Raw genomic sequence first — 12,407 nt, forward strand, 5'->3', positions numbered from 1 at the left:
GCGGATCTGACGTATGACGTAATTGCGTCGACGCCATTTTAGCCGGTCCCACTCCGCACTGGGCGTGACGGCCATTTTGTTTGGACACCGAGCGGGAGTTGGAGGCAGCGGTTGTGGTGGCACAGACGAAAGGCAGGAAAGGGTAGGCCGGGTGAGAGCAGGTGGATCGGCTGACCAGACAGACAGCCAACAGCAACGAACTATCCTAGCAGTCTACCACTTACACATCTAACCAACCAAACAAGTTAACCCGAGCCCCTCCACCATCAACTCAGTGTCGGCCGGCCCCCGGCCCGCCTTCCGCAGCCGTCGTGGCAGCCCCAGGAGGAGCACTGGCGTCCTTTTCCTTCGGTAAGTTTCTGTGGGGAGAAGGAACGTCCTGGGGAGCGGAAGGGGCCGGCGGACCGGACTGTGTTGGGTTATGTGGAAGCAGATGGGGTGCTGGAGCGTGGAAGCCCGGGGGAGGGGGCGGAGCCCTGGGGAGGTAGAGGGGGCGGGCCTGAATTGGAAACTGGCGGCGGGATTGCTGGAAAAGGATGGGATTTGATCTGGGGAAAAAGGAAAAATTTTTGGCGGATTGAGCAAAGTTGGCTGTCTTGCAAGACTTTGAGATGGTAGGGAGATGAAATGAGGACTACGGGATTTGGGGGAACGTTGGAAAGGAATGGCGGCTTTAGGGTTAAATTTTATAGAACGCTCTCTGGGAGCTAATTCCCAGGTGCATGCCCAATTAGGAAACCTTGCCTGCGCCCTCCCCCAGATCCCCACTCCCTTGCTCAGGCCCCTGCTTATTTTGGAGTTGAATACCTACTTTGAAACTCGGTATGCCTGTGTCATCTCTCTAGTCTAGATTAAATGGTTCTCGATTTTGGCTACACGTGAGAAGCACTGGGTAACCTTTTTTCCCCTCTCCAATTGCTGATCCCCAGCCCTCACCACCAGATATTGTGGTTTAATTGGTTTGGGCCCAGACTCCTGCATTTCTTTAAAAAGCTCCCTGCAGCCAAGGTTGTTGAAAAGAACGACTATAGATGAAAAGCCAAACTCTTATACCCCTTTTTTTTTCTCTTGCCCTCTTGATGTGGTCATGCCTCTCAAACTCTTATACTTATTTTAGCTAGGTCTAGGTCTGCTATTTTGGCGGCTTTGGCAGATACTTTCCGTCCTTTGGCCTTGAAGTGTATTAGTTTGACATAACTCAAATAAAGATTCCCAAATGTAAATTATACATCACTTCATTTCAGGGTTTTTATGACATCACTTACAAATTTAAGCACCTGAAATGAATTTTAGTGTGCTCTTAAGGACAGGCCTTTTCACTCATTCATTCACTCGTGCTTTGGGCCTTTGACCCTTGTAGAAATGTGGTCGTTGTTATTCTGATTTACTCATTCTGCTTATTGTCCTTTATAGATCCTCGGGATTTGAAGATGGCTGCACAGTCAGCGCCGAAAGTTGTGCTAAAAAGCACCACCAAGATGTCTCTAAATGAGCGGTGAGGCAGCGAACAGCAACTTCAGCTCGTTCATAAGAAAGCATTACTTAAATTGGCCCTGGGGTCCAATGCACAAAAACCGGTTTTAAACTAAGTACCAACAGAAGGCTGCAGACCTCTGTTCGTAGTTGCATCTTACTTATGTGGTACACAGCACAAATTGGGCGGTTGTTTCAAAACCCCTTATCAGTAGATTTTTATGTTAAGCTGTCTGAAATATTTATCTGGTGGGATGTATTTTAAAAGACTCCTCACACCCTCCCTTTTCTTCACATTTTTTTAAACATTGATACAGGGATGGTGCAGCTCGGTAGCACGGTACCCTGGCTGCAGTAGGCTTGCTGCCCAGTCCAAGGCCAGCAGTGTTGTGTCTGGCCTGTAAGAGGCAGGTAGCAAGCTTTGAATATGTCCAAAGGCCCTTGAATGCCATTCTTGGGCCTTGTAAGAGGCAGTTGCTTTTGCTCCATTTCACTTTCTTTCTGTTCTGCTTTTAGTTTGTTTTGTTTTGGATTCTTTTACAGTTAAGTGTTCTTCTCTTCCATTCCATTAAACTTACCTTTACAGGAATAATAGAAGAGTGTCTTCACAAACTATTAAACAGTTGAACTAAGCTAACTTTTTCAGAAGTAATCAGTTGAAGTCAAAAGTAATCATTTGAGAATAAGAAAAGCAAAGATATAAAAAGGCAGTTTTATCTATGAGAGCTCTGTTCACTGAGTGCCTTTGACCACTGCATATTTTTGCCTTTTCTGAAGCATATGTGCTCCTTTTCTCTTAGGGTATGATACACTAATTCTTCATATTTACATAACTAAGTGAACAAATATATAAGAAAATGTGATGCACTCCTGTAACTTACATGGGTACATTATTTCCATAAGCTTTGAAGGTGGTAGTCCTCATATTTGCCCTTAAAATGTACCCTCAGTTCTCCTAAGGTTTTGACTTTCTTTGTTTGTCTTTGAAACTACATCTTTTGTCTCGTGTTGTCATCATATCTGCTTATTGCGTGTTTTTCATACCTTCCACCTCTCTAAAAGCCGTTACTTGAGCCCTTGTTATCACTTTTGATTGAATGTGCTGCACTTAGCTGCATTTCTAAGTTTCTGATTCTTGCAAGTTTATGGAAGCAGAGGAGTCTTTAACCCACATCAGCTTTGATCTGAGTGTACCGCTTTACTTAAAAGTTCGTGGGATCTGGAGTTCCTGGTCTAGCAAGCCATGAAAATGCCAATAAATGTTTTATAATAAAGCTTTTATTTAAACATCCATTTTGTTCGACCTTGAAGCTTTACTAATATGCTGAAGAACAAACAGCCGATGCCAGTGAATATTCGGGCTTCGATGCAGCAACAGCAGCAGCTAGCCAGTGCCAGAAACAGAAGACTGGCCCAGCAGATGGAGAATAGACCCTCTGTCCAGGCAGCATTAAAACTTAAGCAGGTGAGAGAATGAGTCTTAATGTTCCAGAAGCAGCTGGTGATCTCTGTCAAGCAGCCCACTAAGACTGTCAGGAATGATACAATGTGGCTCAGGGCAAAAGCTGAAGCTTCTCTGGAAGAAAGAGAAGTTCAGAGAATTCCCTTTTAGCAGGTACCAATAAGTAACTTTTTGTTGTCTTTTAAGGAGTTTGCCATTAATGTGGCCTGTTTCTCTGTTATCAATGGGTGCTAATCTCTCTTGTTTTCTGATCCTTTGCCCTTAAAGTAAATTCACCGGCTTTTTCCACAAAGAAATTTTGGTTTCTGTTTTAGATGACCTTCAAAAAATCCTTTATTCCCTGTTAAAATGGTTTACAAATTAGGGAAATAATTTTATTCTTTTTCCCCTAGTCCAGGAAGTCTGAATGGCCTCAGGCAGTGGCTTTCAGTGCTAAAATATGGAATTATTAGGATGACCCCCATCTCCACAGCACCTAAACTTTTGTCAGTAAAGTAGAATGAGAGTACTGAGTACTTTAAAAGCTAATGGGTTCACTTTCAAATTTCCAGTAAGAGACAATCCTATTCAGACCTGAAATAAAACCTGCTCTTTATTATTCATAGACTTTATATGCAAGTCCGGACAGTGGCTGTGGAAGGATATGTCCAAGCTGTGGCTGGGCGTCTGGAGGGCGGTGCCATGCAACTGTAAGGACTTTAACTGGTAGCACTGCATGGCTGTGCATAAATTCAGCAGTTAAATATAACACCCACCCCCACCCAGAAGCATTGGGCTCACTGACCAAAAATAAACAAGGCCTTCTGCTTCAGCTACCTTAAGCCTTGGAGTGACCGCATTCGTTCCTGACTCAGGAAAGCAGTAAAAGGCACCACCGTTTTCCAAAAGTAAATATAAAAAATTGCTGAAGACAAGTCTCTAACAGATCATTCCAAAAGCTCTTTCAACAAGAAGCTTTTTAATTTTATTTACTTGTAATTTGAATAGCCACATGTGGCTAGTGGCTACCTTAGCATACAGCACAGTTCTAGAGTAGAAACTGGATGATACAATGGACATCCTTAAGCTTTCTGTCAATGTTAGAGACAATTATTGCTGGCAAGTAAGGCTTGGGAGGAGAGAAGAATTTCTAAGCACTTTACATTCTCTCCTTAAAACACAGTCTTGGGAGAATATTCTCAGGATGACAACACAAGTGACATGTGGAATGAAGTCCTGACCTCGTAATATGCTGTCAGGGGAGTGATGTAATGGGCTTATGCTAGGTGCAGTTATTAGCAGTTGCTTATTGGTGAAGCCTTGGGATGCAGAGAATTTATTTTTGTTTATATTGACTGATGGGTTTATAGGAAAACAAGTTTGCTAAGGCCTTCGTTGTGTTCAAGGCTACACAATCACCTTTTTCTTCGAAGGGATTTAATTCTTTGGGATGTGGTCTTAGTTTTTCTTTGAAGGATGGATTATTGAAAATCTTTTTCTCTGGTATGTTTTTGTCCTCAAGTGTGGGCCTGAGTTTTGTGATTATACTCACCTGTCTTTATTCTAATGCAAATTTGGCTGGCTCTATGGAGATACATGTGAGTTATGTTTATTTTGAATTATAGGTCATCATACTGGTTTAATGGAGCTGTTCATAAGGGTAGATATGGAATATGACTATTTAAGAAATGTAAGAATAGGAGGTTTGACTTTTTTGTGTTTATTTACATCTTAAGGTAAAAAGTGGACCGTCTGGAGATATATACTCAGGAAAGATGGAACACATTGGCCTCTTTGAGAAATCAAATGTTGTTCTTAAATCACAAGAATTCAGATGAACTTTTAATTTAAATTTGTCCAGAGTGTGGTGAACTTCCTATGGTGTTTGAGTAAACCTTTGAAGACAGTGGTAGTCCTTGGGCAGGTATGAATCAAGTCGTATAATTGTCAACCTGTGGTTCAGAAACAACAGAATTAGGATTTGAAATAATAGTATTCTTAATAAAACATAAGTTTCAAGTAGTGGTGTATAACTTTTGTAGCCAAACTGGTGAGGTAGTTTGTGGTGATGCCAATTTCGTGGGACCATACTCAAGCTTCTTAGAAGCTCTGGATCAGAAATTTGCTTATATACCATGTTCTGAGGCTTGCTTCTGGTTTAACATCCTTATGACACCCACAGCAGGTTTATCTGCCTCCACAAGTCATCTCACTTGCTTCTTTTTCTCTGCACTTTGACTTACGAAATCCCACTGGATTGCTTTTTTGATCTCAATCCCCCAACACCTTTTCTTCCAGAAGAGCTTAAAGCAGCGCCTGGGTAAGAGTAACATCCAGGCACGGTTAGGCCGGCCCATAGGGGCTCTGGCCAGGGGAGCAATCGGAGGACGAGGCCTGCCCATAATCCAGAGAGGCTTGCCCAGAGGAGGACTACGTGGGGGACGTGCCACGAGAACCCTACTTAGGGGCGGGATGTCGCTCCGAGGTCAGTGCTGTGTTCCTGATAATTGTTGAGCCCCACCCCATTTCCTTTTCTCTTGGGCTGCTTATGGACACATCTGTTTAACATCTTTAAGCCTGAATTTGTATTAATATAATTAATAACTTGAAATCACATATTTTTAATAGTGCTGCATGTCCTTTTATCGATATCATACCTTTTCTGATAATGTGCAATGGTGAGAGGCTATGACCTGCATAACAACAGGTAATCCATGTCATCTCCATTCCATTTTAAAACACCCTGCTGCTGCTTGAATCAAAGCACATTCAAGTTCTAGAAATAAGTCAAGTCTAAGAAATGTATGGGTCTGTTGGCCTATTAGCTTAACCAATCATCTCTTTTCTGGTGCTAGTGAAATACTGTTATATCTGTAAAAAAGAGAATACAAGTTGACCCATAACACTTAGCTATATATTACATTTGGGGCACTGTTATACTGGGCCCTGTGTAGTTCTTGTCCCCTACAAGAGTGTATTGAGAGCAGGAACCATATCATTTATTTGTAAATTTATCATAATGTTAGGCACCTGTCTGATTACTCAATAGATACTTATTAAACATACATACTTACTAATTGCCTTAACTCCTCCCAGCTTCTTCCAAAAGGATTTTTGGTCAGACTTGTTGAATTGATTCAATAAAGAGCATCTTAATCTTTTCACACTCAGTATGCAGCTTACCCCACCCAACCTAAAAATTATCTGAATTAACTTATTTAACCCTTACCGCCTTCCTTTGGTTAGAATCTACTTTGTTTCTCTTGGATTTACCTGCATATACATTGTATGCCTCCTCTCCAAGGTCAAAACCTGCTCCGAGGTGGACGAGCCGTAGCTCCCCGAATGGGCTTAAGAAGAGGTGGTGTTCGAGGTCGTGGAGGTCCTGGGAGAGGGGGCCTAGGGCGTGGAGCTATGGGTCGTGGCGGAATCGGTGGTAGAGGTTAGTCAGCTACCAACTTCAGAGAAGAGCTCCCTCTTATTTCTCTCCCTTCAAAACTCAGAGCCACCTTTCTGCATAGCTTCAAGTCATAGGCAGGCTTATTTGTTTGTCTTGTTTTGTTTTTTGAAACTGGCTTATTTTTCTAAATTCACTTGGTGGTAGTACACAAGTCTTTTATGGGTTTCCCAAGAACTAGTCGTGTGCGTGTTACAGAGCCAGATTATATGCAGTCTTCCAATTGTGAGTTTAAATTGTATTGTTAAAATGACAAAAGTGGTGGGTTTGGGGTTTTACCTTTCTCTGTCCCTGCCCCATCACCACACACGACCCACCCCATAACTCAAAACCCCACCTTTGAGTCTAAGAATCTAGAAGAGGAAGATCCACAAAAAATGAAGCAGAGTTAAAGATAAGGATGGTGAGACTTGGACTCTGAAACCAAGTAAATTCAAGGTAAAGTTTGTGTCTAGATGGGAAACCAGAAATGACTTTTTTTGAAGGTATATTTATTAAAACTGGGGACAGTGAAACAAGGAAGGGCCTAGGATAGAAGAAGAAACAAAAGGGGCCTTGGAGATAGGTTCAGAGAGTTAGCCCAAGACCAGATGTGGCTGCCCATTGCTCCCCTAGTTGCAAGTCTCTCATGGGGTCCCTTAGAGTTTAGGAGATGCACACCTGTGGGGGAAGGAGATGAGGGAGGGAAAGGTGCAGGCTTGCTCCTGGGAGGGAGAGTGCCCAGAGATGACTTTTTATCAAGGTAGGAAGCAAGGATGGTATTGTGTCAGTTAACTAACTGACTCATGTTTGATGATAGTCTTACGTTTGAGACTTAGTAATATTTCTCTTATGACCTCTTGACCCAGATTGGAAGAGTTTAATGGTGTTGCTGTTAAAATGCCAAATCTCATGGGAATTTTCTGGCTTAGAGTTTAGTGGAAAATTCCCAACAACACCTATCCAAGAAAAAGAAAATTTTTATTCTCTTAGCCCCTGTGTATATTGGCTTTGGTCCTTTTAAAAGTGTGTGGTGGATCTTCCATAATTTATAAGCTTGAAGTTGCCAAGGGATAATAACTGTTAGGAAAGGAAATTTGATAGCTCAGGGCTTGTTTTCTTCTATTATATGTTGCTTGGCTTATTGAGTGAAGTGCAAGCTAGTTTGGGTTTCAGAATGAAATAGCATGTTTCCAATTTATCTTGACTTGGTCTCTGAGCAACAACACAGTGGTGAGGGAATCTAAAGTCTTAGCTGGATATGTTTTAAGTAAATTGAAACCACCTCTCAGATAACCATAATTGTTATAAGTATCTAGCATAGGAGATAGAAGTGGCTGAGACTACTTAAGATGTTCTTTCCCATTTCCCCACATTGTTCCTATGTAAAAATAACTCTTCACTTTCCTGACATGGGGTCAGCTCATTAGTCCTTTAGGTTTGATAAATTTGAGGAGAGATGGGCTAATTTTCCAGAAGGATCTCCAGCAAAGCTTAATTTGAAAACTGGCTGCACACCCCTGTTGCTCTGTGCCCCTATTACCTCTTCCCTGTCTTAATAAATGAGTTTATCTTTAATGTATTTTAATGATGAACTTATAATGTGGGTCAAACTTTAGATAACTTCTTTTAAGAAAGATTAAGATTTTGTAAATTATCAATTCCCCTTTGTTTATAGAATAAAATTTTTAAATAGCATTTAGAGATGAGAATATAATAAGGGATTCATTATGTGTGCTTTCCATGTGTTGCTTGCTACCCAGTGTGTTTCCTATTTTTCCAGATTTCTCCTCTTTGCCCTACCCTTCAGCCTCTCAGCTAGGCCCCACTGCTCTAAGGGGCATTTACTATAGCACCCGTTAAACCTACTTGTAACTGTCTTTTTTTTCCCTTGGGCCAGGTCGGGGTATGATAGGTCGGGGAAGAGGGGGCTTTGGAGGCAGAGGCCGAGGCCGTGGACGAGGGAGAGGTGCCCTTGCTCGCCCTGTACTGACCAAGGAGCAACTGGACAACCAATTGGATGCATACATGTCAAAAACAAAAGGACACCTGGATGCGGAGTTGGATGCCTACATGGCACAGACAGATCCCGAAACCAATGATTGAAGCCTGCCTGCCTTCCTGTGAGAGACTCTTGTTAAAGTTATCACGTCTGTAAATAACCTTGAGATAACAGATGAGAAGAAACCTACCTGATTGATGCTGAAAGGACTTATCCCAATAGACTATGGACTTAACTTGCCACCAGTTTGTGCATTTAGTGTGTTCCTTTTACTTTTTTGATACTGTATTGTATGAAACCCTTTTTTCCTCTGACTTGGGTTTGGTTTCATTTTGTTGTTTTGGGTTTGTTTTTGTTGGTTTGTTGGTTGGTTGTTTTTTCTTCCAGACTTCTCTTTGAACATGACTATGTCGACCCTCTTTCCACCTCTGCCTCCCCTCACCTGCTATAATGCTCTGATGGTCTAACATTTCCTCTGTTCATCTCTGTACCCCCTAAAAAAGTCCCAGAAAGGATCCATTCAGTGTTCCTCCCTGATGCCTAGGTTTCTGGAAGACAGTTCTGTTCTATATCACTTTAATAGCCTCTTAGAAGTGGTTAGAAAATCTGGAGTTCAAAAAATGCATTCTGCCACATTGATATTTTAGTGTAGTAAATTAGGAACATTGGCCTAGCTAGTATCACATAACAGGTTATACATGGTAGCAGCTCTGATTTGATTAGTTGCTACCATGTGAATTGACAGCACATAATGTGAACTGGTTTGGATGTGTGCATACTTTCTACCCTGGAATGAGATTTACAAACTTTTCTCTTGGCTTTGCATCATGTCCAAAAGGGGTACTGTTGGGTTGGCTTGCACCTGCAGTAGAGAGGGAAAAGCCATTGGTTAAGCAGATGCTTCAGAAGGGATGGGAGAACTGTGGCAGATACCTGCTGGGGAGGGGTCAGAAGATAGCCGTGCTGAACGTAATTCTTACATTTATCCCAAACTATTCTTGGGCTTTTCCATACATTGGTTTTGTTTGACACTCTTCCTTTGAAGGTTTATAAGTTCAACCATATTCTGTCAACTGTTCCAGTTTCAGTGGAATCTTGTATTTCTGGTTTATTATAACAAGAAATTGTTCTCTCAAATCCATCCAGGACTTTCTCTGTCTGTTGTGCTCTTTGAAATGCTATGGCTACTATAACATCATCTTGACATACCCGTTGTAGTGCTGAGTCCTTCATAGTTGTGTTAAAATTCTGGAGAGAGGGGGTATTGTTGCTTTGAGACAGAAAGAAAAGAATCTGTCCACCTTTAAGCCTTGCAGAAAGATTAGCCACACAAAGTAATGTATTGACTGGTTTGGTCCATAGAAAGGTCAAGCAAGGTGGTCTTAGGCAGTTTCCTAGAACCCAGCACTGGTTTCCCTTTTTTTCCCTGTAATGTTTTAAGGGAAAAGAATCTAACTACCTCCAACCAAAACAATTACCATTGAGCTACGTGGTACTCTAAACTCGGGAGGTTGTGTTTATTGCATACTGGGAAGGAGATTTGGATCAGAACATCCTGACCTTGAATCCTGTCTGTATGACCTAGGCTACTGAACCCCTCTGCAGCAAGTGGTTTAGTTAACTGTAGAAAGGAGAGCTTGAAAAGATCATGTGGGGGTGGCACACTTAACCATGCTGACATAACCAGCCTGACCTGAATTCTAAGTGTATTATAGTTCCTCTCACTAAGAATGGACTGTGAGACTGGAGGTCTTCAACCCAGGCAGGTGTTCATAACCTTTAATTAGAAGGAACAAGTATTTTTGTGTGGTCATGGCTAGTTGTAAGGGTATCTCCTTTGGCAGCCCCCAAGGCTTCTGTGAAGGAGGTGCTCATCTGTAGTGGGCAGGCCACCTTGCAAATTTCACATCCCCTGATTGCCTTGCATCAGGCACCTCTCAGGGCCTCTAGGAAACCATTGGGAAGAGAAAGGAAATGGGGAGCTGCAGGTGGGTTCCTTACCCTCTTTGTACAACCTGGGATGACCTACTAGGATTTCCCCCCAGCACTCTTCCCCCTTCCCAAATAAGGTAAGGTAGCTAATAAGTATATTTCCCCTAAAACGACTTTTTACCTAGAACTTACCCTCGATGTTTTTTTATCTGGTGGCTTTTGGGCCATCTCCAATAATACATAAACTGGAATCCTTTGTCTATGTGAGGAGTGAAAGGCACTAAGGGCTCTGGAGCAGTGTGAGTAAAGGGGAACCTAGTCTGGATAGAGGGGGAAGAAGTCACAGCAGGGCCCTTCAGCAGCTGTCCAGTTCTTAACTGCTCCATTCCAACTCCATGCAGCTCACACACCTCTATGCTCATGCCCATCTTTCCTTATTTGGAGCTCTCCCCACACTAGGCAGGATTCCAAGGTAAAAACTATGGAAGGAGTCCAGACGTGGGGAAGAGCACAGGATGGCAGCAAGTGCCTCCCACCACCACCCCCTTCATCCACTAATGGAATTCCTAGGTGGAGGGCGGGTGTATCTCAGGACAGAGTCCCTGGATGCCTCAACCTCCTGGGCTATGGAAGAGAAGCTGGGGCCAGAAAATCGAGCCTTTGAGAAAGAGGAACTTCCCAAGGTGCTGAGTGTACCTTAGCCACTCTACGTCAGCCTCTTCTAGTTCAGGCTCCCCCTGCCCAGAGTGCTTCCAGTCTCACCACGTTCTGCTGACTCGTTGCTCTCAGTGCACACAGTGGCTGTTCAAAAGGATTTGCCCCATGTCCTCTACACCCTCCCTTCTTTTACACTGGCTATATTTGGCAGTGTAGGAAGCGAAGACCAGGTTGGGGCTCATGTTTCTAGAATCTGAAATCTTTACTACTATGAAAATGTCAAGACATGGCCTGATGGTTAGGGGACCCTGAGGCATTCTGGTGGGGTGGAGGGTGAGGGCTTTGAGATCCCAGTGGAGATAAGGCAATGAGGTGACTATTGGAGCCTAATCCCCCTTTCCTTTCTGCCTCCTCTATTCCTCCTTCATTCCCAACAGTGGGTATACAAGGAACTTCCTACAGTCAGGCTCTGTAGCCTCACCTGCTGCTCACTGTAGTTCCAGCATCTCCTGAGGCATGTGCCCCAATTCTGCCATCCTCTGTCCCTGGTAAGTGTCCCGGATAGAGTGGGACAAGGAGGATCAGCCAGGCTCTTAGGTCAGCCTTTTACTCATTCAGCCACCATCTGCTGAGGGCTTGCCATATAGACACAAGGCATTGTTTGTTAGAAGGGCACTGGTTGAGCAGAGAAGAGACTGATAAACTAAATCTTGAAAGTCACAGGAAAGTTTAACAGACAAGGGAAAATATTCCAATTAGAACAATATATAACAAAGGTATCCAGACCTAAAAGAGCATGTATGCCAAGGAAAGTGAGTGTGTGTGAAGTGAAGACAGGCCCACGAAGGCTCCGGGAACTGTGATGGGCAGCAGCCCCCATGGGCCTCTTACCTTGTAGGGCTGGCAAGCCAGTAGGCCTGGAGCAGCTGAGGTCTTATGAGACCTATTTATTTATTTGTTTTTATTGAAGTTATTTATTTTTTGGTAGGGGCCACTGGCCCATCTTTGCTTGAAGCAAAGAGAGAGAGAGGAAGGGAGAGGGAGAGAGAAACATCCATGTAAGAGGGAAACATTGATTGGCTCCCTCCTGCACCCACCCTACTGGGGATCAAGCCCTGACTAGGAATCGAACCAGCCACCTTTTGGTGTACAGGACGATGCTCCAACCAACTTGAGCCACACCGGCCAGGGCTAATGAGGCCTCTTTAAGGGATTTGTTTTGGGGAAAGAGTGAAGATAGGGAATAAAAAATGGAGTCACTTTAAGCTGCTAAAACTATCAACACCATGAAGACTGAGGCATGAGGAAAGACTCTGTTCTTGTTCTAACTAGCCTGGGAACTTTAACTTTTTGAACTTCCCAGTCCTGTGTCAATGCCTGTATATATCTCTGGACCTCCAGGTAACCCTCTGATTACCCCTCTGGAGGACTCACACATCTAGGCCACTTGATATCTATTATCTAGA

General features: G+C 43.2%; 1 protein-coding gene across 5 annotated transcripts; it reads left to right on the top strand.

Moving 5' to 3' along the window:
• Window positions 1–55: 55 nt before the first annotated feature.
• CHTOP (chromatin target of PRMT1) lies at window positions 56–9,495 on the top strand. Of its 5 annotated transcripts, XM_081120379.1 has the most exons (7): window positions 217–351; window positions 1,414–1,495; window positions 2,785–2,938; window positions 3,541–3,624; window positions 5,213–5,399; window positions 6,219–6,356; window positions 8,251–9,495. In XM_081120379.1, exons 2-7 carry the CDS (start codon window positions 1,431–1,433, stop codon window positions 8,454–8,456), a joined length of 834 nt encoding a protein of 277 aa, XP_080976505.1. In that variant the 5' UTR covers window positions 217–351; window positions 1,414–1,430; the 3' UTR covers window positions 8,457–9,495. The 5 variants fall into 5 exon arrangements, with proteins under 5 accessions (XP_080976501.1, XP_080976502.1, XP_080976503.1 ...); XM_081120375.1 differs by lacking the exon at window positions 3,541–3,624 and having other exon boundaries at window positions 56–351; XM_081120376.1 differs by lacking the exon at window positions 3,541–3,624 and having other exon boundaries at window positions 65–351; window positions 5,216–5,399.
• Window positions 9,496–12,407: the final 2,912 nt, after the last annotated feature.

Source organism: Miniopterus schreibersii (genome assembly GCF_964146895.1).
Source record: "Miniopterus schreibersii genome assembly, chromosome: 19".
NCBI lineage: Eukaryota > Metazoa > Chordata > Mammalia > Chiroptera > Miniopteridae > Miniopterus > Miniopterus schreibersii.

Bases quoted from the DNA above. Each gene is read 5' to 3' on its own strand.
- CHTOP (XM_081120379.1), top strand. From the start codon at position 1,431: ATGGCTGCACAGTCAGCGCCGAAAGTTGTGCTAAAAAGCACCACCAAG. The intron at 1,496-2,784 runs GTGAGGCAGCGA...TCGACCTTGAAG, and splicing joins AAGATGTCTCTAAATGAGCG to CTTTACTAATATGCTGAAGA. The intron at 2,939-3,540 runs GTGAGAGAATGA...TATTATTCATAG, and splicing joins CAGCATTAAAACTTAAGCAG to ACTTTATATGCAAGTCCGGA.